This window comes from Pristis pectinata, chromosome 2 (genome assembly GCF_009764475.1).
Source record: "Pristis pectinata isolate sPriPec2 chromosome 2, sPriPec2.1.pri, whole genome shotgun sequence".
In the NCBI taxonomy this organism is placed as follows: domain Eukaryota; kingdom Metazoa; phylum Chordata; class Chondrichthyes; order Rhinopristiformes; family Pristidae; genus Pristis; species Pristis pectinata.
This window is the reverse complement of record NC_067406.1, coordinates 88,060,636-88,087,982: the sequence shown is the minus strand read 5'-3', so window position 1 is coordinate 88,087,982 and position 27,347 is coordinate 88,060,636. Positions and strand designations below refer to the sequence as shown.

The window sequence follows — 27,347 nt, the reverse complement described above, 5'->3', positions numbered from 1 at the left end:
CTGAGTATTTCCAGAATTTCCCTTTATTTATTTTCGGATTGCCAGCACCTGCACCTTTTGCTTTTTAACTCCCCAGGGCTTGTAGTTTCATATTTAATAGCTGTGAAATCTGCCATTACTTGAAGGTAATATACAAAATATGCTCAAATCTTTCTGTGGTTGTGAATTACCATAAAATGATCCATTTTGTGATGTTATAAGTTTAGCAAACTGAGCTACTAAATTAATTCAACAAACGTAATGCAATTGTCATGCCTTCACTCATTAAATACATGCAGACCAACACACTAATTCCAAACCAGTTCAACAAACATTGCAGTGAAAAGAATAATTGAACCAGCTCTAATGAGGACAATCCTTTCCTCTGTGATATGTTTATATTACATTTTTAGCCATGTGTGCTTTACCAGATCAAAGCCCTAGTATTCCTGTTCTTTGGACCATGGAGGCCATTAGTGGGAAAAGCATGTAAAGCCTTTGATTAATTTAAGATTCATTCCACCCTTGAAAGTTTGCATCCAAATGAATAAATTTAACTCAACTAATGGCGTGAAACCACCCAAATAATATATTTTGCACAGAAATGTATCATAGCTATTGATACATCCAGCCTACTAATTTAGTTTCCCAGACTTTTCTCATGCTATATTTATAATCATTCATTTCTCAGAGGTCAGGAGTTTGATTATTCTATTTTTGAAATTATTTAACACCAGAGAATTTGTGTTTCTTGGTGTTTGTATTTCCTTCCTTATTTGTTTTGTGTTTTGAACATCACTGACTGGGTCTGAGTGGAAGAGACAATTCCACATGAGCGAAAATGACTAATCTCCCCTTGTGCATCTCCAAACTCATCTTGTTATGAGCCCTCCCCACATTCCAAAGATGTACAAGTTAGGAAGTTATGGGCATGCTATGTTGGCACCGGAAGCATGGCAACACTTGCGGGCTGCCCCCCAAAATCACTACACAAAAGATGTATTTCACTGTGTGTTTCGATGTACATGTGACTAATAAAGACCTTATCTTATCTTATCTATTCCTGCTAAGCTACTGATTATCCAGTTCCCTTCCTGGTCCTCCTGTTAGCCTGTATTGGCTGTTCCCTCTCCTCCAGGCATTGTCTTCCTTTTCTTCAATCTGCTTCTCAAAAGAAAATCATCCAGGCCCCCTCATAAACTTCTGTGTCAATTCCAGCCTGCCTTTCCAAAGTGCTTAAACATGTAACAGCTTCCCAAATTCATGCCGACCTTTCCTAGAACTCGAGCTTCCTCCATTTGCACAGGAACAAGGAGGCTCTTATCAAAGGCATCAACAAGACTGTTGCAAAGGTAATCTATCCCTCTTCAGCCTTCTTGATCTTCCTGCAGCCTTTGACACTGTTAACCACACTGCCTTTCTCCAATCTCTCTTCACCTTCATCCTGCTTAGAGGGACATCACTCACCTGATTCTATTCTCTCTTATCATGGCCAGGGAATCAGAAGCAATGGTTTCACTTTACATGATAACACCATTACCTCAGATATCCCTCAGTTATTAAGGCTCCATACCTTCCCATTCATTATCTACACACTGCCCCCAGGCAAAACATCGCCCAAAAACATAGCTGTGTTTTTTGTTGTTGACAACCAGATCCCCTCCACCACTAGCTCTCAACTCCCCCATTGAGTCTAAAGCTTCTGACTGGATTTCTGATATCTTATAGTACATGAACAGGAATTTCTTCCTGTAGCACGCAGAGAAGACTAAAGCCATTGTTTCAACCCTATTTACAAACTCTGTTCTCCAGCCACCAATCCTGTCCCTCTCCCTGACAACCACATGAAACCCCATTTGCTGTCATGTTTGACTCAGAGAAGAGCTTTGGAGCATGTATTGAGCCATTCAATTCAGTGACATCATCTGACTCCACCCCCAAGCAACAAACCTGTTGCTGAAACCCTGATCCATGTCTTTGTTACATGTAAAAGGGAGTCAATTAGAACGTCGATGCTCTGGGAGACCTGACAACCATTGGTCTCGTTTTTGCAAGCTCTGCCCTTTGGCAGTCACCGTGTCCCCCTTTCTTTTTAATATTGAGAACCACTGTTAACTGTGCTAACTTTGGTGAGTCAGCACAGAGATTAACAGCTAGTTGATCCCAGCATTTATGCTTGGATCAAAGTCTCTGGGATTTTTCATTATTTAGCTCAATTAATTGTATCTGTCATTGTGATGGCACTTCTGTGAATGGTGCAGCTCCCAAGTTATCATCCTCTGTCCTCATCCATGCCTTTGCTGCCATCAGACTTCACCATCCTAATACTCTCCTAACCTATGCCCCTCCACCTGCTCTCAATAAATTTAAAATCAAACAAACCTCTGTTGCCCAAGTGCTGACTTATAGCAAGTTCCATTCACCTATAATGCTCATGTTTGGTTATCTAATAGACAATTAAACAGAGGCATGATTTTAAAGTTGTCACACTTGTTTTCAAATCCCTCCACATCCTCACCTCCCTTTCTCTCTGTAACCTCCTCTAGTCCTACAATCCTTCAAGGTATCTGCACTCCTCCAGTTCTGGCCTTTGATCAACTCTTAATTTAATTGCCCTGCCTTTGGCTGCTATAATTTCAGCTGTCATCAGCCTGGTATTCCAATCCTAAACCTCTCCATGGGAGTTGTTATTCCCAAATTCAATGTGGTTTGTTTATTGAAAGAGAGTATTAATTACCAACACTGTGACGGTGAGTTGGAGGTGAGGCAGGGTGAATGACTCATAGCAACTGTCGATTGTACAGCAAACGGGGTCAGTTTTCACAGTTCAAACAAATCTCTGCCGCCAGTGTACCAAGAGTGAGGATACAAACTACAGCATTTTCTCCCAATAAAAACAGGCCAATTTCTCGGAAAATGCAATGAGTGAGGGATGGTTACCCAAAAATAATGGGCATAGATTACATCTGAGTCACTCACAGTGGTGTGGTCATTAACTTGATTAACAGGCTCATTGCCCAATCATTAACACTCTAATTTCTGCAGCATAGACACCAAATTAAACGTTCTGAAATGTATTGCTGTGTCCCAATTTAAGAAAACAAGGGCGGGGCTTTTCCACAATAACCACCACATCGCCACCACCGCACGCCCACCCACCTTCTCACGACATGATTGGCTGATGATGATATCATGAGGATTCAGCCTAAATTGCGATTGGTCGAGTTTTGTCCCACTTACCTGCTGCATTCGCGAGGCATTGCTCGCATCCAGCAGAGGGCAGTGTCAGTGCTAACTGGTCATGCAAGAGCCCTGAGGCACAGTTAAATAGTAGCAGGTTTCAAAGTTCGACACATCATCGTTTCTCTAACTTTAAAAATAGACAGGCCTTATTTCCCTTTTGTCTTATTTTGTAGCTGAGGCTCTATATCACTTTTCTGTTATACCTCTGAACCTGATTGACATTCTCTAAGAACACCTACTCCAGTGTTTGCAAATAACTCCTTTCCAGTTTATTTAACATCAGTTGTATCATGTGATCCCCTTATGAGTTAAGTTCCTAACAGCTTTATTTCTCCGTGGTATTTTTGTATCATGGTATCAGCAGTGCGTGCCCAAAGCTGCAGGTCATCACACAACATTGCAAACATGATTGAACTTCTTGATCCATTCCGGTGACTTTACGGTTTATATGCAGCACTGGGAGTGTGTAAGGTGGAATAATACCATCCAAGGCTTTGCCGGGCCTTATTTGGCAATATCCATGCGGTTATCAGCTGGGTTCTGTCCAAGTCTTCTGTGGAATAGAGATTATTTCTGTGCTTTTTTGAAAGAACGTTTAGCTCGTGTGACGACGTCCATCTCTTGGTGTTAGCGATGCCTTACATTACGTTGAGCTTCCAATAACATTGCAGGAAACCTGAGTATTTTTCACTCGCCCCACTTTAAAGGTGGAGACTTACACTAAGGGATCAGTAATTCTCCCAGTTGCCATTGACGAGGGAATCGATTGAACTTTTTCCCCCCAATACTGTTGGTTTCCACAGTTAAAAAAGAACCACTCATTGAATTTTAGTATAAATTTGGACTAGTCGTGCAGCAGAATCCGTCATTACAACCACTGCAAGTTTCAGCACTAGGTTGGCGGAGACAACATTTTGGAAAAGATAATAAGACAAAAGAACCCTTGCACTCTGAATGAAGACAGATAATACTGGCAATGTTGCAGGCCGATTTGTCTCTGACTGTCTATTCATGAGTTCAGCTCCCATGCAAGGACCTTGCCCAAAACGTCAACCTTTCTCCCTCAAATGCTAATCGGTGTGTTGTGCATGTCCTTCCTTTTCTGATTTTGTTGCACTTAACAGTGTGCCCTGGGCACTTGTCCAATATCTGAGGAGTGCGCCCCGCCCTAATAATCATTTCATACCAGAGATTTTCTGAAACAGTTAGGATTACTTATTAACCCTCTCACTGCAAACTGAATACTTTTTTGTATTTAAAAAAATAAACTTTATTCATAATAAATAAAAAGTATACAAAAGAAGAACACAATGCAAAACTCTAACATTCTTAGTGTTGTTTGGTCAATACATTCACTGTTGCTGATTCCATACATTGTAGTGTTAGCACATTCTTTTGTACATCGCACCATTGCCACCTGTGGCCCCTGAAGTGAGATGCCTCTCCGTTGTTTCAGGGGCTTCCCCGCCGAACTGAACACATTTTTAAAAATGAACACTATCAGGGTGCCGTTTCAGCAGCTGTGCTGTCAGACTGCACTTGTTGGGGTTTGGGCTAAGATACCCCACCTGTAGAGTTAGACTGAGGAACTATCGGAAATAATAATGTTAGCCACTCTAATTTATGATTGAGGCTTGAGAAATTAATCTTCATTTTGTCGCTCTTTCGGTTGTTCGATTTTAGTGTCTTCTAGTGAAGATGAATCAAACATGTGTGGTTGGACAGAATCCTATCGTTAAACATTGTAGCAGAATTTAGTCCACACCCAGGACAGTGAAGGTCAATGGGAATTTACCAGGAATCTGAAAAAAAGTCAAAGTCAAAGTCGAGTTTATTGCCATATGCACAAGCACACGTACGCACAGGTGTAATGAAAAACTTACTTGCAGCAGCATCACAGGCATATAGAATCAGATACGCAATATTCACAAGAAAACATGAATTAACCACAAAATTATACAAGAAAGAACACAATTAGAACGAAAAAAAAACAAAGTCCATTGTAGTGCAAAATGGTCATAGTAAGGTAGTGATTAGGGCTGTGCAGGTTGGTTTAAGAAACGAATTGTTGGAGGAAAGCAGCTGTTCTTGAAACTAGTGGTGTGGGACTTCAGGCTTCTGTACCTGCTGCCCGATGGTAGCTGCGAGAAGATGGCATAGCCCGGATGGTTAATAGTTAATCGGGCAAATCCTGCAACTCCAGTGCAACCGCGAAGCCGGAGCGTCGGTCAAGTGTGAAAGCGGCGCCGTGAGTCAATTTCTGATGAGGTCAGTTCAGAGGGATTTCAGTTGGGTAGGTCAAGTGTAGAGGTAATGTAGTCATTCAAATGGCAGGAATGTAAAACTGATTAAGAGTAAAATCAGATTAAGCATAAAGGTAAATTTGTCAATTCTTGGCAAATGTTCTCCTTTTGAGGATTTGTGAAATGCGTCCTGGGAAAATTGGCGTAACTTAAATCTGATGGCAGATCAGTTAGACTGGTAAATACAGGAAACAACCACAATGCAGCATTGTACCTTTGTCCGTGTACCGCAAATGGATTTAGAATAAACTGAGAAGATTAGTACATTGTACCTCCGACCTCCGCAACATGAAAAGAACTCAGTCATGTATTCGCTTTTCTACTTTAGAGTTTAACGGTGCTTTGAATGTACCTTATACTGAAGTGGACATATTAAATTATTTGGACACATTTTTCCCAATGTGCTCTCTCCAGTGTGAGTTTTAGGTAGGTACCCACAGCCGCGTTCATGGAAACACTAGTTACTCCACAGCAAATAATCCGTGCAGCATTTTTGGTTATTAATAAATTTAAAGTACGAAATTTTTCCTATTTTAAAATAAATCTGACATTTAATTATTTTAAACCTTACGGTTAAAGAAATAAACACGTCTGAATGGACTTATATAGATGTTGCCATTGGATGTTTGCGGGAAATCATTAGTTACTCATGGATGCTCATGAAAGAGGGTATTTAAAGTCTTCTTCCTATCTTTATTTGGTGTGTGTGACATGTGGTGCTGTGTCTGGGTTGGGAGATCTACAGGATGTGTCCGCTTAACGCCATTCCCTGCTGAACAGAAGGCAGCTCACATTCAAAACCCGGAATAAGCCACGCGATTCTCCGTGTACCTCAGAATCAGCTTTGTTGAAATATTTTTTTCTTAATCTACGCTATTATTTATAGGATGAGTCAGAGAGGATTTAGATTGTATTAACTGTCAATAATCTCATGGGTAGGGGTGGGGGTGGTTCTTTTGTTAAAGGGAAATGTCAACCAGTATAACGTGTAATTTGTGAATGATACGAGTTTGTATTCCTCATCAGCGTTGCACACGAGTTTAATTCTGAATGTGATTAGGGAGCGAGGGCGAGTTAACTGCCTCTTGCAGAGATAGTGAATAAAAATTCGCCATAATACTGGTTCGTAATTCGCATGAAATATTCAACCATAAATGAAGTGAGTGGGAAGATGAATTGGCCTTTGCTGATTTCCAAAACTTTGATAACACGCTTCATCTCCTCCCCGTATCTCGTAAAAAAATGTTTGTATTGATTGGTTAGAATTGGATGTTGGCGAGGACTCCAGGAAGTGTGCAGATTGATGATTCTCATTTCGAACTTCCTACAATCCACAGAAACTGGTGTAAAAGAGGCTGACGGACTCCCGATTACTGGATAAGTCAAAACTGAAGTACTTGTTCCGAGTGTAATAATAATCGTTCCAACATCCCATCGCCCTCCGAGATTCATATTAAATAGTCAGAGATATGTGGGCGCAATTTCAAATCTTTCAGGACAGATTTACAAGTATGTATCGCTCGTTCCCTTACCAGTCAATTAGTACCATGTAACAATTCGCAGTCTGGTTTACACTGAGCTGTAGGATCTGAATATTTGATCTATCACCTCTCGACATCTGAGATGTAGTTGGCTTTTTGAAGTCTGATTTGATTTAAGGGAGTGAAGCAGTGTGATTGGTCCGGCCGAAGCTCTGCCCTATGCTAGGACACATAACACAGTGCGTCTGCACTCAGATAGGAACAGAACCGCCGAGTCCGAACGAGACAGAGAGGAGTAAAAGCAAGCGGCGACTACAGCCTAACGGCATCCGTGCGAAGCGAGCCGCACACACACTCCAGTCGTTCTGGGGAAAGTCATCCTCTCACCAGTCAGATACCTGCAGCCACTCCAGAGCAGCACAAAACTCAACAGGACAGCCTTGGAACTTTCCGATATATATATATATATATATATATATAAATAACCAAAGCAAACTCTTCTTTTTCTGACTGCCCGACTGACTTCCAGATTTGTGCGCAGTTTTAAAGAGGATGGGCAGATTTCAAGCGCTGGTGTTTGTGTGCGTCGGATGGACCTGTTTAACTGCGGCGTTCTCGGATCTGCTGAAAGATCATATCCGCGGGCTGAGGGCAATTTCTGGCTTGGGTGAGAATTCGACGGAGTCTGCTTCCTCCCGGAAGGAGAGCCCCGCCATCTCCAAAACACCAGACCTGCTCCAGGACACAATGTCGGATCACATGCTGATGCTCTATGACAAGTACAATAAAGCTGGCTATCAGTTCAAGGATGGAAACACGGTCCGTAGTTTCAAAGCTAATTTAGGTAAGTCGAGTGGGATGGCTTCACGAGGGAAGGATGGAAACTATTGCCCGGGACAATATGCCATCACCATAGAGAACGTCCTCATTGGGGTTTAACCTGGTCTAATTCATTAGTCAGGAACTCCCAAAGGGAGCAGCAAACCTTGTGTGTATAAAGGCTGCGACTGAAAGGTTATGGGTAATCACTCAATAGATGAGTGGATCCAAGAAGGACCGTTCTTGATACAGATAGATGTAGTCCTAACAATATTCAGGCGTCTATTAATTCTGGTAAACGTGCTGTAGGTGGAGCATTTCAGTACCAACGATCCTGACTCTAACCCCTATTACCTCCACTTTGCACTTAGTGATCTGTGCTGAAGTTAAATCAACCTATTCTGTCTACTTCAGACAGCCCGATTAAACAGTACGTTGTAACGTACTGGATAAAATACCCCTATCCCCCGGGTATCAGCTGCTAATTTTCCAACAATTTTTCAGTAATGGTGACCCATAGATGTTAATAACTTGATATTAATTCAATTTTGCGTTACTCCCTGCGACCAGGATGTCTGTCAAACTCTTATTTGATTGAAGCAGTATTATGTCCACCTCAGGTGTCAAGAGTAGAAACATTGGATTCTTCTCGTTTTCTCCCCTGCTGTGCCAAAGGCTTGTCTTGAATTCGGATTATTCACAAAACTGAGGCAGTCAGTCAGTGTTCCAATCAAATAGCTCTGCCGAATATGCGAGCAAGGCCAAGTGAGTGCTGATAACAACATGATTCTTCCATTCAGAGAAAAAGTGCGCCTGTCGAATGTCCACAGAGGCACTTGCCGCGACTTATCGCTAAATACAAATCAGGGCGTGATCTCTAGAGATTTTGGTTCTCTCAGTAATTTAAAAACAGTGGAGTGCCAGCACTACCATAGCAGATAACAAGCGATTTAGCAAATAGGATGGAGGGCAATTAGGATTTTCTTGGCCTGCGTACTCAGTAGTATAGCATCCATAACTATTTATTGTCAAGGGATGTCAACATAAAAAAAAATCACATTACTTTAAGACCTGCATCATCCGATGTCCTAAATAAATCACTGAAGCTTCATTTTCATACTAAGTAGATAATTATGTTGAAATTATAGGTCTATAATCTAAAGTTTCAGATGGAATCATAAATCATGGGAGCAAAGCTCAAGCCGTTTGTAAATATTTGAATCTCAAGGTTAGATTAGAGTCTTGGAATCACTTCCAGGTATAATTTTCTTTCTTTAATTACCTGTGTTGGTTTGGCCGTGATTGAGAGTCCCAATCTTATTTGCAAACATACAGGATTCCTGTTTTCCATGCCATTCCATAATTAGCTAGCTTATTCCCATATCAGCAAAGTTTATACAGAAATTTGTACACAGGTTTTGTCTGTTAGCATACATGGTAGAATCTGCACCTGTAATTAAAACTGTGCTATTAGTCTATATTGGCTACTGATTATATTATTTATGGCAAGAAGTTATTGTTAACAAAAGTCGCAAATAAGGGAAGAAAAGGGCCAGTGGAAATTATTACAGTTCAAATGGTGGATCACAGGATCTAAGATCTCTTAGATTATTCTGATTTTAATTTGCAAAGAAACAGTAAGTGCTAGCAATACACAGCAGGTCAGGCAGCATCTGTGGAGAGAGAAACAGGGTTAATGATTCAGATCAATAACATTTTATTTTGCTCTCAGAATGGGTTAACTTTTTCAGACATTGCACTACTATTCAAGCCAATGACTGATAACTACCATTTAATGCACACTAATTGCAGTTCCCCTGAATGAATCCATCCCAAACTATTGGCTTTTGGAGAGTACCACTACTTTAGAGTGACTGCAAAACAGTTTCTAATCTCCATGTGCCATCAAAAATAGAGGGAAAATCAAAGAACCATTCAACTGACATTAATTCTACAAGCATCTGCCTCGGTGGAAATCTGAGGACAATTTTTCTGTGTGCCTTCATAATCAAGGTTTAGTACTTGATGACTTAAAGCGATAACAAAACTTTTCTTTAAGCTCTGTCACGCACATATTCACATGAATGTCTGAGCCACTGGTGACCCATACCATGTGGGTGCAACAATAGCTACTGCCTTGCATAAAGTGGTGTATAATCCTTTAGTCAACACCACTCCCTTACTGCGTGCCACATGGTTGACCAGAAATGTAAATGCTCAGCTGGCAACAAAATAAAAATTGAGTTTAAGTGTTCTGGTGCCTTAAACAAACAGGGCACAAGTACAAAAATGGTAATTTCAATCAGTCTTAATTCTGCTGGTTTATTATTGTTATTATAAAGACAGGCATAATTCATTCATTTTGATCTGGATATTTTCAAGAAGATGTGCAATATTGGTTTAATAGTGATAGTTTTAGAAAAATAAATCCCTAGGTTCTTTTTCTGCATTATATTTTATGAAAAATAGATAAGAAAATTGTTATTTTCAATTCTAATGCCATAATACCACTACTCGTGTTCTACATTGTTTTCCACCTTGTGTAATTTTTATTCTGTTTCAATTCTAAACAACCACTCAAAATTGAATTTTATCTGTGTGCAACCAGAGACTCACTTAAAGTAATACAACCCTTTTCCTCCATTTTATACCAAGCAGTGCAATTGATTTAACTGAGGTATGGAAAATAAATGATGGCACACAAATTTCATGAGCTAGCACATCATGTATTATTGCATTAAGCTTCATTTTCGCATTGCATCCACTCTACAGAGTCTGACTTGTTCAGAAGTCAGGTTTTTCCAATTCAGAACACTGCTAACTTGTAACACGATTTTGGGAAGGTTAATTTTAATGGGAAAAGAGCTCCCCCTGTCATGAATGCTTTTTGGTCTGTAAATTAACCAGTTTTGCACAACGTTTTACCAAAAAAAGATTGTGTACTTCTGTTACTTTCCTACGGATCAAAACTTTTCAGAAAGTGATCTACAGCCTGAAATGATTTTGGTGGAAATACCCATGCATAGAATGAGTATTCAAGAGAGGATCAGGGCTTACTATCAACAAGAATTTTTATAATACAGAGATGCATGCCAATGGGCTTCAGTCTCCTTGGGTGTATCTATGTTTATACTTCACACGTTGCCTGAGAGATACAGGGATGATGACATTATAAAACTAGGTTAAATTATGTGTCATAAATATAAAACGTAAAGGGATAGTAAACTGTCTGCAGCAAACTGGACAACAATTCAATAAATGAGATAAAATTATACCTTAACTGCAAGTAAAATACAGCCAGTTAATAAACAAATTGCAAGGCCAGACATTTATAATTCTATATATAAAAGGCAGGAAGCTTTTACTTTTCTGACTCACTCTAATACAGAGAATGTGGTGGAGAAAGGTTGCAGTACATAGAAAATTGGTAAATATGACTGATCAGTATGTCTGTCTTAATGCTTGGGGAAAGTAGGCATAGGCAATAAATAAACCCTACCCCAAGATCAGCATACATGCAATGCTTACAAAAGATGAATATTAAAGGATATGTGAAGCAGGAATAATAAGATTAAGTGAAAGAAAAGAATGGGAAATGATAATGGCACAGATTTAACACATCAGGTTTAATGGGTCAACAGTCTTGCTTCTGTACAATGATTCTTTACTGCAATATTGGTTTCACTGTAATGTTAAACAGTTGTCAATAATCCACAAGATCATGAGTAGAGCCACTTACCAAATTATCTAACATTCAGGCCAGTGTTCCACCTATTTGTTTTTAATGCCATTTTGCAGCCCTGTAATAATTTGCATCAATACCTAGTTTGTACGTAAGTGATAGATTCCACTTCTGTCAGTGCAACTCTGTCCTCGGCAGTGTTATCCCCTAGAATTCATTGTCCAACACAGTCACACAACACTTGTTGAACTGATCAAAAAGGAAACATGGAAGAGGCTGGAAGTCTGGAAGGAAAAGAGAAAATGCTGAAAGTACTCAGTAGGCCATCAGCATTGCTGAATAGAGAAATGGAGTCAATGTTGCAGGATGATTAACTTTCATCAGAACTAGGAAATGCTAGCAATCAAACATGCTTTAAGTTGCAGAGTAGGGGGAGAGAAGAGAGGGAATGTTTGTGATAGGTAGGGATGAAAAGAAACTGAATGACACAAGTAGGTTTGGTGCCGGCTGAGTAACAATGATGAAGGCTTGTTAATCGCTGTTGATCTGTCTGGAGGAGAAGTAAACAGAAGGAGGAGAGGCAGTGTGATGGCACAGTGATTAGTGCTGCCGCCTCACAACTGCAGTGGATTTGATCCTGACTTCCATTGTTGTTTGTGTGGAATTTGCCACTTTTCCCTGTGACTGCATGGGTTTCCCCCTAGTTCTCCAGTTTCCTCATACATCTCAGAAATGAGCTACAGGTTGAAACTCTCCAGTCCAGCACCCTTGTGACCTGACTGGTGCCAGACCACAGAAATTCTGGACCACAGAAGTTGCCTCTAATTACCTTCCTCTGAGCAGGAGAACCTTTCTTTTTAAGTATAGACACTCCTGAGGTTACATACTGTAAGTGTTCCAAGAACTGTCTGGAAACCTGATGTTTCTGCAAGTCAGAAACACTGTTAGCTGAAATCACTGTTGGCTGAGATCACAAAAGCTCCACTGGTAGGTTAATTAGCTACAGATTAGTACAGGTCCTCATTAGATCTTAATTAGAATTAGTTATTTAGCATAGATCTGTACTACAGATTCAAAACAGATCAGACATGGGAGTTGCCAGACCACAGAATGCCAGACTAGAGAGTAGGTAGGTTAAATGGCTGCTGTAAATTACCCACTGGTGTAGGTGGGAGGCAGGAAAATCAGGGGGAAGTTGATGGCCATTGAAGAGAGAATAGATTACAGGGAAATGTGAAGGCATGGTGCAGATGGGATTGCTCTGAGAGCTAGCATAGACTCGACAGCCAAATGGCCTACTTCTATGTTGTAAGAAAATATGATTTTCTTTATGAAGAGGGAAAAAGTGATGGAACTTTGGGATAAAAAATACTGCTTGAAACGTTTCATAGATCAGGTGGCATCTTTTGGAAGAGAGAAAAACAGGTGTTAACGTTACTAGACAGTTCTGATACAAAATGGAAAGGCTGGTTATCTAAACTAGCTCAATGTGAAGCTTTTAGGGTTGTAATATGCTTCATTGGACAATGAGATGCCTTTTCTTCATCCTACAAGAGACTTTCTTGGAGGTCAAAGTCAGAGATCAGAATTAGAGTGGGATGGAAAATTAAAGCTCAAACATTCACAAACTGAACCGAGGCATTCTGCAAAGCAGTCAGCCAATCGGCATTTGGTTTCTCCCACGTAGAAAAGACCACATCATGAGCAGCAAAAGCTAAATTGGATGAAGTACAAGTAAATTGCTGCTTCAGTGGAAGAAGTATTTGTGTACCTGGATATTGGAAAAAGCAAACGTAAAAGGGCAGGGGACACACAATTTGCAGCTGCATGCAAAGACAATGTGGGATGGGCAGAAATGGAAGACTGAACCGGGGAGCTGTGGAGAGAATGCTCCTTTCACAAATTGCAAAGCTTGGACATGTCTTCTTATGGGACAGGACAAGGTAAGCTTCCTTATTCTGGGTGGAAGGATAAGGATGACAGCAGGTGCAGGAAGGGTGAGAACAAGATCAGCTGGGGGAATACAAGAGCCCTCAGGGCATTCTTGTGTGGTGGGGAGGTGTATTGGTATTGGTTTATTATTGTCACTTGTACCGAGGTACAGTGAAAAGTTTGTCTTACAAACCGATCGTACAGGTCAATTCATTACACAGTGCAGTTACATTAAGTTAGTACAAAGTGCATTGATGTAGTACAGGTAAAAACAGTAACAGTACAGAGTAAAGTGTCACAGCTACAGAGAAAGTGCAGTGCAATAAGGTGCGAGGTCACAACAAGGTAGATCATGAGGTCATAGTCCATCTCATTGTATAAGGGAACCGTTCAATAGTCTTATCACAGTGGGGTAGAAGCTGTCCGTAAGTCTGGTGGTACGTGCCCTCAGGCAACTGTATCTTCTACCCGATGGAAGAGGAGAGAAGAGAGAATGTCCCGGGTGGGTGGGGTCTTTGATTATGCTGGTTGCTACACCAAGACAATGAGAGGTAAAGACAGAGTCCAAGGAGGGGAGGCTGGTGTCCGTGATGCGCTGGGCTGTGTCCACAACTCTCTGCAGCTTCTTGCGGTCCTGGGCAGAGCAGTTGCCGTACCAAGCCGTGATACATCCAGGTAGGATGCTTTCTATGGTGCATCTGTAAAAGTTGGTGAGAGTCAAAGGGGACAAACCAAATTTCTTTAGCCTCCTGAGGAAGTAGAGGCGCTGGTGAGCTTTCTTGGCTGTGGCAGCTACGTGATTTGACCAGGACAGGCTGTTGGTGTAGATTGAACATACATGGTAAAAATGAGACAGAAGGGCTCAGAAACCTGAAGACTGTGAAAATGGTGGAGATCTTCAGAAATATAACAAATATAATTAGGAAGGAACCTATAAAGGGAAAAATATTATAGAGTCAAGGTAGGAAGAACTGAATTCTGCTAACCAAGAACAGATTGAAACAATGTGTCCACTGGATTAGTCCTGCAAATAGAATTCTCCTGGCATGGAACCATGCTAGATGGGTTGCAGACACTGTCCTATGATGACCTATTCCACCTATGCTTCATTCCAACAATCCTGCACACCAGGAGACCAGCTCACATAATCGCATCTCATTTATTGTAGCCAACAGCAAGCTAATCCTGAGGCCATCTATGGGATGTTTACCAGGACCAACAGTTTAAACTAAAGGAGCACAACTTTCATGATAACATTTTGAGCATATAGGAAAGGAGTTGGACTATAAAGGTATTTTAGATACTTTCTCTATTTTGAAAAACATTAAAGGCAATATGGGTGACAGCTTTCCTATAACTTTGTAGAAATGCTCTATTGTGGTGTGTCCGTCTTGTTTAAGCAAACTCCTTCAATGATATTAGGTTATTGTTATTTATGGTTAGTCCACATTAATTTAAGTTCACTTCATGTGTAAATGTTTTCAATAAGTAATATGCAGATGTATTCATGGTAATGCATAAAAAAGTTGAACTCAAATACTTGGATACATCTTGGCTTCCTCATGTACTAGGCTTAACACTTTTTAAGATAACATGGGTGTTCTTTCTGCCAACATCAGATCCTGGAAAAAAAGTTATTCGTTTTTTGGGGATCTATTTATCACTGGCAATGCCAGCATTTGTTTCCCATCTCTGACTGCCCTTGAGAAAGTAGTGCTGAGACATCTTCTTGAACCACTATACTTGTTCTGGTGAAGGTAGAGCAACGTGCTTTTGGGTGAGGAGTTTCAGGATTTATTCCCAGGGATGATAAAGGAACAGTGATACAGTCCCAACTCAGGATGGAGAGTGATTGGTGGAGGGACCTATAGGTGATGTTGTCCGCATGCACCTGCTGCCCTTGTCCCACTTGGTGGTAGAGGTCACAAATCTCAAAGTAGCTGATGCAAGTACCTCCATTAAAATTTAAAAACAGATTATATAAGTTTCTATAGATATGTAAAAATGAAACAGTAAGCACAAGTTATGTTGGTCCATTATAGACCAAAACAGAGGGAATAAAGAAATGGCAAAGAAACGAAAGAAATATTTTGTGTCCATCTTTGTTGAAATAAATATTGAAAATCTCTGGAAAAACTGGTGTAGAATACATGAAGAACTCAAATAAATTAATATTAGTAAAACAAAAATATTGGAGAAATTAATGGGACTGAAAACAAGTAAATCCCGAAGATCTGAGAACCCACATCCCAAGGTTTTGAAAGAGGCGGCTATGGGGATAGTGGATATACTGGATGTCATCTTTCATATATCCCACAGATTAGAAAAAAGTTCCCACAGATTGGAAGGTAGCAAATGTAAGTCCACTATTTAACAAAAGGGGTGCTGGGGGTGGGGGGGTGGTGGTGGAAGTGGCGAAGAGAGAAAATGGAGAAGTGCACACCAGTTAACCTGACATCAGTGACAGGATAATGTTAGTATCTATTATTAAGATAGTGGTAACAGGGCACTAAGAAAATAATTTGCATTGGGCTGTGTCACTGAAAGTCAAAAACTGCAGATGCTGGAAAGAGAAAGAGGGTTAACATTTCAGGTCAAAGACCATTCATCTGTTTCTCTTTCCATAGGTGCTGCCTAAATCTGCCGACTGTTTCCAGCATTTCCTGTTTCTGTTTTGGGCAGAGTCAGCACAGATTTTTGAAAGGGAAATTATATTTGACATCTATTAGATCCTTGAGGTTGTAATTGGCAGAATAGAAAGAAGGATACATTTGTGACAGAGGGAGTGCAGCAAAGGTTCACCATGTTGATTCCTGGGATTGGAGGTTTGTCTGATGTGGAGATATTAAGCAGACTGAGTGATTCTCTCTAGAGCTTAAAAGAATCAGAGGTGATCTCACAGAAATGTATCAAATTCTGAAGGGGAGCTGAACAGAGTAGGTGCAGGGTCCATGTTTCCTGACTGGGATATTTGGAACTAGGGGCCACAGTCTCAAAATAAGAGGTTAGCCATTCAGGACTGAGAAAAGAAGAAGTTTCCCTGTACAGAAGGTAGTGAATATTGGGTATTGGGAATTCTCTACCTAGGAGGGCTGTGGAAGCTCAGTCACTGAGTATATTCAAGATCAATAGATTTTTGGACATTAAGGGCATCAACAAATTATATAGATCTAGTACAGAGAAGTGGCACTGAGGTAAAAGATCAGCTATGATTTCTCTGAATAGTACCAGTGCAAAGGTCTAAATTCCCTACTCCTTGCTTCTCTGTTCTTGTTTTTGTAGATAGTACATACCACAGCTGTGGTGACCGAGGGAATGAATGTTTAAACTGGTACCAATACAGGGTACCAATCAAGTGGGCTGCTTTGCTCTGGATAATGTCAAGCTGCTTGAATATTGTTGAAGTTGCATTCATCCAGACAAGCAGAGTGTATTCCATCACATTCCTAACTTGCGCTTTGTAGATGTTGGAAAGGCTCTGAGGTGTTGGGAGTTGAATCACTTGCTACAGAATGCCCAGCTTCTCAGCTGCTCTTTTACAAGCACAGATTTCAATGCTCATGACTGAGGTGGGATTAGTGGGAATTTGGGTAGACATGATGCTATTTCAATCATCCCACCCTTTGATTGTCATCCAAATGGAAGCCATAATCCTGTATAAGCTCTAATGAATATAAAATGGGGAAGAGATCCAGTTTCTGCCTCAGTTTTCATCTATCTGCCCAAAATGTGATATAATATCAAAATATTTTCAGATATTACTTACCGGCACTTCTGAGTAATTTATGCACTGAGATGTTTCTCAGAGTTGTGATGAATTCTGAGAAAGATTAAACTTTCTTTGCACAAAATTGCCTAATTTTTTTTTGGGATAACTGTTTCCCTGTTGTAACTGAAAACTAGCAGCCGTTTCAACTCTAACTATAAATGACGCTTGGAATAGTTTTATCTTAAAGCTGTGTTTTACAGCATCCCCCATGAACTTCACAATGTTGGCTCGTCTACAAAATCCTTTTGTTTATCTCTTCCAAATTTTTTCTAATGTTTTAGCATATTTCTCTGTTTAAGCAACTTACATTTCATTCCAGGACAAATACATCTGGAATATAATTCACTGTTGTTGGTCATTGTCAGACCAACACCTGACTAAATTTGAGACCAGACTAGCAATTCATTGTTAATAGCTCAACAGCACCATCTTATGTAGAGAGGGGGAAATAATCCCAGTTCCTGAGTCAAAAGATTCCCCAAATTACTGCACTTCTGAGAAATAACTCAAGGCACGTCAACTGCAATCATTCAAAGGGTGGTGACTGTTGTTAGTCAAGCAAAGGAACCATTTTGTAAATTGCAGAACAGCACACGCAAGAAACGAAAAAAAAATTGACCTTTTGATTGAAGGGAGAATCAGCTGTAAAATTAGGGTATCATTTTTTTAAACTTTTTTAAAACTTCATTTATATAGCACGGTAACAGGCCCTTCCGGCCCAACGAGCCCACACTGCCCAATTACACCCATGTTAACCTACTAACCCATACATCTTTATTCTGGTTTAACTCCTTGACATCCACCTGATCTTCAAGCTAGAAAGATGAAACCTGTTTAATGTTTAATCTGAAGTTTTTTAATGGTTTTGTACTGCACTGAAATAACATCCTAGAGTATATGCTAGAACTTTGGGAGTGAAAATTGATGTCCATTGTATATTGGCATGACGATGACTAGTGCCAATGTTGATATTGTGTGAATATTTTGACCATTGCTATATTTGTTCGGTCCTGTTCTTTTGTCATATATTATGATAGGCCTAAATCCAGTTTAAATACTCGCCAGCATAGCTTCTCTCCCATGACAATATAGAAATTTGCACTGTTTGCAACCATTGCAATCCATTGACTGAACATCACCAAAAGGGAAGTTTATATGTAAGGTATATATTTCACAGTGTCATTGACAGCGCACTACTACTGAATCATCAGTTCATGGTTCATGCTTACTCTCGAATACAAAAGTCCATCGGAGGACTGAGGAAATTCTGTTCCATAGGATGAGATATTAAATTTATGCTGGACATAAAAGATCCTATGACATTAATCTGAAGTAAAGCAAGTGAGTCATCTCTGATGTCCTCACCCAACATTGTGAAAATTAATTATCTGCTCATGGCTGTTTGTACGAATGTACTGTGTGTAAATGAGCTATGACATTTCAATAGTGACTGCATTCGGAGGTACATCACTGGCTATCAAAAAAGACTCTACATAAATAAATATTTTTATTTTCTGAAATTAGTTGCTGAGAACCCAGGAAGGCCAGGAGTGGAACCCCAATTCCATAATATCCTGATCATTTTCTCCAATTGTCCCTACTAACCCAGGCCTACCCTTCTGGGGTTTACGTTTAGGCCTTGTGAGATAGGCAGCTATATTCCAGCTGTCAGCTACCTGGGCAAGTACAATAGGTACTTAAATAATATAACTCAGGTTCACTGTCATTATGGCAGCATTATCAACAGTTGTCTTTATCCAGGAATGAGGCTTCAACCTTCAGTTTTTCTGAGTAAGAGGTACAAATGCTGCTCTGAATAAAGACATTTACTAAATAGTCAAGATATGGAGATACTGAAGAAAAATTTATGGTTTCAAGTCATAAGTGATTTGCAGTGCCATTTTTGGAATGCTGATTATCTCTTCATCATGATTAGCCCTCAATATATAATTGTGGAAATCAGAAAAATGCAGCAGTTTCAAAAATGTATAAATAATACCTCAATGTGGTATCAAGTGATGTTAATCTTCATTGGAATATTGTACAAAGATTAGTTGTCAACTAATATGCTAATGTGGAATAACATTTATTAAATCCCCACACTGAAAAGGCAGCCCAGAAAGTTATATCCTAAAGGAATTTGATGTGGAGGGCAGTTAAAACTATCTGAATAATAGTAATGAAATTGTGTAATGCCATGGTGTGCATGTTTTAACATTACCAGATGTTTGACCTTCTATTGTTCTGTTGCAATTATAGGATGGATTGGAGGTAAACAGCTGCAGATTTTTAATCTGACCTCTCTAGCAAAATCAGAAGATATTTTGTCTGCCACTTTACATTATTATGTAGGTGACCTTGTAAACAACACTAGGTGCCCTTACTTAAATGGCTGCAATCATCACTTTCACAGAAAACAAGTCAACATTGATCTTTCCATCTGGGTTTTTGGCATTGTCAACAATAATACCAAAATCCTGGGCCATTATGTGATAAGTACATCTACTTTTTATCGAGACTTTCTCTCTTGGCAATGGAAAGACATCACACGTGTGGTCAACAATGCCAAGTCAAATGATGACTTGTTGATTGGAATTGAGATCATGTCATCTGGTCCAACCTTTTGGAAGCAGTTGCTTTCAAAGCTTCCACCCTATATATTGGTGTATGCCAATGATTCCACAATTTCAGAACTGGACAGTGTGGTGAGCACCCTTCAGAGACAGCGGGGATCAATTGTTACCAAAATGCAGAATTTCGGAATCAGTGCTGCAAACAGAACATTCGAAATGAGGAGGAAACGGTCCGCTAACTTACTCATGCCCTTGCATAATAATGAGTTACCCGGAGCAGAGTATCAGTACAATGAGGCTGACACATGGGAGACAAGGAAGCCTTATAAAAAGCTACATCCTCGGCCAACAGACCAGCAGAGGAAAGGAAAGCAGAGGAAGGGCAACAGACAGAAATCACAAACTCTGCAGTTTGATAAGCAAACATTGAGGAAAGCAAGACGGAGACAATGGAATGAGCCCAGAAACTGTGCCCGTCGCTACCTGAAAGTGGATTTTGCAGATATTGGATGGAGTGAGTGGATAATCTCCCCCAAGTCTTTTGATGCCTACTATTGTGCAGGTGCTTGCCAGTTCCCCATGCTAAAGGTGCGTGCACATTTTTTACACTGAGTTATTTCTCTCTTTCTTGACTTCTCTAGACCTCATGAAGTTGGCAAGCAGCCAACTCTCAGTATATGACACTGCTTTTAAGCAACCATCTAATAAGAGGCATATAGGAATCACCTTAATAACGATGTGCAGTTGAGGAAGCTTATTCAGTGCTTCAAGCTTATCATACGGTTAATTTAAACACTTTTATCTAATTTGTTTCTATGCTACTTTAATAGAGGGATTAACCTATTTATTTTGACTAATATCTCGGTTATTGAAGAGCAGAGGGAAAATTCTAAATGAGTGCATTCATATTTGTGAGATAAGATTGCTAGGCAAAACTGTGCCAGTTTTCAGCAAACTGAAAAATTCCCATTCTATAAATTGTATTGTTTATGAATGTAATAAATGTAGTCGACTATCTTCAGTAGCCCCTGGAAATATGCGTGGGAATTCCAAGATGCTTTTACCCTGCATCCATTTAGTGACCCTTCTTTGTGCAGTCTGGTAATTCTGATGAATCTAGAGTCCAGCCAGCAGTAATAATGCTGTTCCCTGCCTGGATACTTCAGAACAAGACCTCCACTGTGAGCAGTTGGCCCCAGTAAAAGCTCCCCTGCTTGGCTTAATATTAATTCGCCTCTGTTGAAGAGAAGGTGCACTGTGACCTGAGCAGGATCTGGCAGTCACTCAGGTGAGAATTGAAGCTATCCTTGTAAACTGTGAAGCAAGGTTTAATGTGGAAGAGAGAGGCTTCATGGTTTTTGGATGCCTTGGAGGTCCTGTTGGAGCAGATGGGAAGAAGAAGAGATGTCCTGTATCTGTAGGGTCCAGGAAGCCCTCCAGAAACATAGACAGAGGGTAGAGAGATACATAGCCCTGGAGGTCAGTGCCAGGAAGCAAGAGCTTAGGATAAAATGCTACAGGAAGTTCATTGGAGTGGCTGCATCAGTGGCTGGATCTACAGTGCTTTGTCCCACCATTTATGCCATTAGCCTCTGACGCCCACAATTGACCACAACCTTATGATTCAGCTACTAACAATTTCTCTCGATCAGGACTCATAACCAACACTCATATGCTCCACTGCACTTTGACCTACCAAATACTGCTGAAAGTCTCACGCCCATTTATACTTGTATACATTGGAAGTTTTTCAAAACTGTTAACAACATCATCGAAAAGTATTGCACTACAATTTCCTTCTAGGACAAGGTGGTACACCACCAGATGCATGAGCTACAAGCAGGCTGCTATAGGTATGCCTGCATGTCCTAAATCATTGGAGCAGGTGGTGCTTGCCATTTTGAGATGCCTGTTGTTGAAGTTGGGACCCATAGCATGGCTGAAAAAACTCAAAGATAGCAATATCCAAGCACTAATTCTGTTTCTAACATCCCATTTCTCTGCCAACCCACATGTTATGAACTGCAAGTGGTGTGAGAATAAGATAAGATTTCTTTATCAGTCACATGTACATCAAAACACACAGTGAAATGCATCTTTTGCATAGAGTGTTCTGGGGGCAGCCCGCAAGTGTTGCCATGCTTCCGGTGCCAACATAGCATGCCCACAACTTCCTAACTTGTACATCTTTGGAATGTGGGAGAAAACCGGAGCACCCGGAGGAAACATGGGGAGAACGTACAAACTCCTTACAGACAGTGGTCAGAATTGAACCTGGGTCACTGGCGCTGTAAAGCGTTACGCTAACCCCCTTCTTCTTCCTTTCCCTGCTACCCTGCACCATTACTTTTCCACCGTAGAAGTAGTGGTCAGCTCATATTGCATACTTACAATGCAGCATAGAGTGGTAACAGTGCAGCTTCCACAGCACCATCCACAGCAGCATGAGTGCTGCACTGCAAGTTCAAATTGTTCCACCACATGTGGGACATTGCAGCAGTCCAGTAACCTACCCTCCAAAGGATCATTTGGGTTACCGAGGGCAGTGAGTCTCTGGGACAAGGGCATGCTGTTGTCACCCAGGAAGAGATCATCTGTTTGAACACTTTTTCCTGATTTCCAGTGCCCTTGCTGTTGTCTGGCCCATACTGCTGCCATTCATGGCAATTAGCGTGGTCCACATCTGGGGATTGAAGACCTACAGTGGTCCTTCAATGCCATCTGCAATCTCCTCCATGGGTAGCCAGTAGCCTTTCCCCAACCATGCTGCAGCCCTGGGGAAGTACAGCATTAGGACAGGCAAAGGCACATGGAAGGTAAGGACTAAGGGAAGGGTCAATTGTGATCAGTTTATATTTGCATGCCATATGGCATGATTATATTTATAAAGATAGTTTGGGTTGCTTATGCTCCATGAAGGGTTTTTGCAGGGAGAAGATTACATGCAAGACTGTTGTTGGATGCCAAGTTAGGTTGTGGCCACTGGGATCTGACTCAGTGGGACAATTACGGACAGCCCAGTCAAAAAGATGCTCTCTAATGCATCTTCTCATTGTTTGTTCTGCTGCCTCCTGCTCTTGCTCCTCAACTGCTTGATGTTCAGTTGGTTGTCTTTTGATGGCGAAATTGTGCAGCATTCACGATTGCAAGGTTCTTCCATCCATCCAGGCAGTGGAAAAGATAGCACAGCTGACTGATGGTCTGCACTATAGAGCATTATAGCATTCATTGTAAGCAAGCCATGCACACATGCTTCGATTGCACACTGGAATCAGCAGCCTTGTCATCACTGAATAGTCTTGTTATCCAGTGTTAACCCATTAGTTTTTTGTGGTGGTTCCTGACAACTGACTCAATGGACTACCAAATAACATCTGCAAAATGACTGCTGCCTGCAAGATGGGCAGTGATCTGTTTACTTCATTGCCTACAATTAGAAACCAGAGGGTTAAAATCTTTTTCCATTTCAGTATAGGGGAAACTTTATATCAAGTGCCCACAAAGCAATGTACCCTCCATCACCTTAGGGGACACTGCTATCCTAGAAAAGCACTTGCTTTCTTCATCTGCTAGTCTCTCCAAAGAGAAAATTGAATTGTTGAATCTCCTTGAATAGGCAGCATCAGTTATTTCCTTTACACAGTAGTGGAGCTTCTCTGCACAAGAGATGGATAAAAGTTCAATGTCATTACTGTCTGCACACCTGCTGGTGATGTGGTTTTCTTGGCCTGCTCTTGTTTGTTGTGGTGGCTGCAGCCCATGGCAGGTTTCAGTGAACATGTCCTTATTGCAGAACTGTCCTGCACATTGTTCCATGCTGATATTCAGAAAGGCAGGTTGCTCCCTGAACAGCCCCTCCCACTCTCAGCAGTCTGTCCACTTCTTTATAGCTTCTCCTCAATTTCCCAGTCAAGTTGTATTCCAAGAGGAATGCCTCCTAATGCATCTACTTCTAGAAATAGGTTAGTGTGCATTCTTCTATTTAGCATAGAGGTTTTTCAGAACCCACCAAATCTTTCCTGTAGAGTTCTTCAGTTTGAAGTAACTGTATAAAACACCAGACACACAGAGACCTGAAGCAACAGCACTAAGAAATCAGCCAGCAACTCATCTGTAAGCAGGAGGTGCTTCTTTTAAATGGTGTCCACATGGAGTCATTCAGCTCCTAAACAGGAGTTTAGTCACCTGTCTTTGTAAGAAGCATTAGCTGGAGAACTGAGTTTTAAAATGGCAACGTTGGTCTCAGATCAGTGTTCGAACTAATTCATGTCTCAATTTGCCTTCTTCACATTCCTCTGACAATTTTTCAGTAAACAGTGCCCTTGCAGAATGGAATTCTGGCACACTGCACCTCACATACAGTATACTCCATTTTCATACCTAAAGGGTACTCTTTGCCACCAGTAATGAAAACTACCATTCAAGTTTCTGGTGAACTCTGAGATGTTTCATTGGAACACAGAAACTGGAGAAGGATCTTTGGGCATGTTCCACCATTCACTTGGATCTTGAATAACCTGTATCTTTAATCTAGTTACTCATCAAAATGTTGGAAATTAAGGAGCTCCGTGAAGTGTATTTTATTGACTGAATGTCATCTGTAAGAAAAATGGAAGCATATATAAAAATATTCAGAAGTGTTTGTGTAAAGTATTTTTTTCCTTTCTTCTTTCAGTCATTGAAACCCTCCAATCATGCTACGATTCAGAGTATAGTACGGGCAGTGGGCGTGGTTCCAGGGATACCAGAACCATGCTGCGTACCTGAGAAGATGTCATCATTAAGCATCCTATTTGTTGATGAAAACAAAAATATTGTCCTGAAGGTCTACCCAAACATGACAGTGGAATCATGTGCTTGCAGATAACTTCACGGGCAAGATGTTCTTTGATTTTTGGGTTTGCACTGCATTTTTGTTTTTTTTTCATTTTGAATGAAAAAAGGAAGTCTTCCAATAAACGAAAACCCAATGGTGTCTTTGGATGAAAAGATCTGAAAGATATCGTTTTCTTGAGAGTCCCAAACACCTGCATTAAAGATGCAAATTTTTTGAAGTAAAAGCACATGGAGGTATCAGAGCCCTGTGTCTAGAATTCAGATTCTGAAATGGAGCTCCATTTACTGTAGATTTCTTTTAAGTTTTTAAAGACAAATTGATAGAAATTGCTGTTGCACTTCGACAGATGCTCTTTCATGGCTGTCATGTGGTTAATTCCACTTCTCCCACCCACCAGCACCCACTGGCTCCCCCTTGCAGCCAGTCTCACAGTGTGATGAACATTTTGATTCATCCTTTGCATTTTATTCCAGTACTATTAAATAATTAAGTAATTTGAAATATAACACAGTAATGTGAATCAATGGAAATGTATTATTAGAAAAACAATCAATTTATTTGTTAATTTACCTTACAATTCACATGTTCTGTGCATAATGTTTTATTTAATTTTAATTGTCAACACTTTTTAATGCATATTGCTGAAAATATTGCATGGTATTCAAGCAGGTTTTTTCAAACAAACAAGGAAAATCTGTACTCAGAGGTGACAGGATGGTTGCAGGATGTTTTCTGGAGCTGCCAAATACAGGCCAGGTAAATCTGTAGCACATCAGGAAACATTAGTAATCAGCGGACCTGCAATGATTCAGAGGTGTCCACTCTAGATACAAATGGACAAAAGAAACAACTCCCTGGAATTATGTCATTGAGTTTAACAATATTTATGGTCTGTCAGTAAAATGGATGCAGCACTTCTCTTGCCACCTTAAGACCCTCCTGATATTAATCCAAAAAACAAGAGAGAGATAAGACCGCTGCAGCTGCAAGACCTGCCCTCTGTTGAGGCAATGAATTGGTCTCTTCAATAAAGTTGCAGTAATGTGGTTGATATAATTGCCCACATGGTTAGTCAATTAAGTCAAAACTGTTAATTATTTGTAATTTGATTGGAGGTTCTATTATTCACCATTTAATGTTGTTTTAACCAAGCATTTACATATAAGTAAATACAGTGTAACTCTGATAATGCTGATCTGATTGTTCAGAAATCCCAGTGTTTCAGCATCTGATTTACCCGGTGCGAACTCTCAGTTCCTGCGCACCTTTTAAACTCGCCAGGGCCCCAGTTCCTATGCTTTCTTTAAATTTACAGATGTCTTTCGAAAATTTTACAATACCACTGTACAATATCTTTTTTAAAAAGTGAATTAAAAGTGTGTTGGAACATCAATTGGAAAATCTGCTTGTTTGGTATCACCAATGTTCTGAGCATTCTGGATTAATGGAGTTTAAATCTTTGATAATCTGTAGGATTATTAAAAAAACATACATCTCCACCCTCACCCATCCAGAGATTTAAACAGCCCTTCCTGTTGAGGCAATAATTCGTGTGCACCCCCTCCAGCCTCGATTACTGCAATCAGTGCTCTCATTATGACCCCCTCTACATCACCGCAACAAAGAGCAGGCCAGGCAACCGGTTTGCAGGGCACCTGTGCCCTGTCTGTAAAGGCCACCCTGAACTCCCGGTTGCAAACCTTTTCAACTCCCCTTCCCAGTCCCACACCAACCTGTCCATCCTCAGCCCTCTCCACTGCCAGGGTGAGGCCCAATGCAAACTATAAGAACAACACCTCATTTTCTCTCAGAATCTGTCTCTCTCTCTCTCTCTCTCTCTCCCCCTCTCCTGGTTCCATCTTCCTACAACCCACACACTTCACCCACTGGCCTCCTCCCGCACTTGCTTCCATCGGCCTTTTATCTCTTCCTTAAATGGTTCCCATTATCACCTTCTTTACTTATCAGATTCCAGCACTTGTAGCCTTTGTGTCCCCGCTTATCACCCACCTGCTTCTGTCTGCTAACTCCACCCTTCCCCTTCCCCACCTAGCTCCTTCTGCCCATCATCCCTCTCCTCTCCTCGGTCCACCTGTCACCTACCAGCCCCTATCTCACCCCTCCCACTCTCCTCTTTATACCAGCTATCTCCCCTCTCCACTCTAAATCCTGATGCTGGGTTTTGATCCGAAATGTCAACAGTTCCTTTCACCTCTACAGATGCTGCCTGACCTGCTGAGTTCTTCCAGCAATTTGTCTTTTACTGAGACAAAATATATCCTTCATTAATTATGCTTAAATATGCTGCAACTTTGTCTTTTTTGGGCAGCTTTATTTGAATAATTTGCATATTGATGTAAGGAAGTCATTTGTGGACATGTCATATCAATGTACTTGTAAAGAATAAAGGAAATACTTATTTCATCATTAAGATAAGGTTGAAGATGCTGATGAATTAAATGCAGTTTAAGTTTAGCCACTGATGGAATTTCTAAACATTTCAAATAAGAAATGAAGCAGTGAGTTTAGCTGCAGATCGTCACAATGATGGTAGCTATGCTTACTTTTCAGAAGCACATCCGACAACACCAGGTTATATTTGCAAAATTTTATAACTTCCTAATATGGGCATTGTGTATCTTTCACTGCAAATTTATCTCTTGGCAGTGACACATAATTTCCATGGTTTTGTTTTATTTTTGCTGAATTGGATTTAAATTTGGTCTGCA

At 40.6% G+C, this 27,347-nt stretch overlaps 1 protein-coding gene across 1 annotated transcript; it reads left to right on the top strand.

Annotated features, from left to right (window-relative positions):
• The first annotated feature begins 7,280 nt into the window (after positions 1-7,280).
• On the top strand, positions 7,281-27,204 carry bmp3 (bone morphogenetic protein 3). The gene is made up of 3 exons (XM_052041776.1): positions 7,281-7,850; positions 19,468-20,369; positions 24,457-27,204. The coding sequence occupies exons 1-3, from the start codon at positions 7,559-7,561 to the stop codon at positions 24,646-24,648; spliced, it is 1,386 nt and encodes a 461-aa protein (XP_051897736.1). The 5' UTR covers positions 7,281-7,558; the 3' UTR covers positions 24,649-27,204.
• Positions 27,205-27,347: the final 143 nt, after the last annotated feature.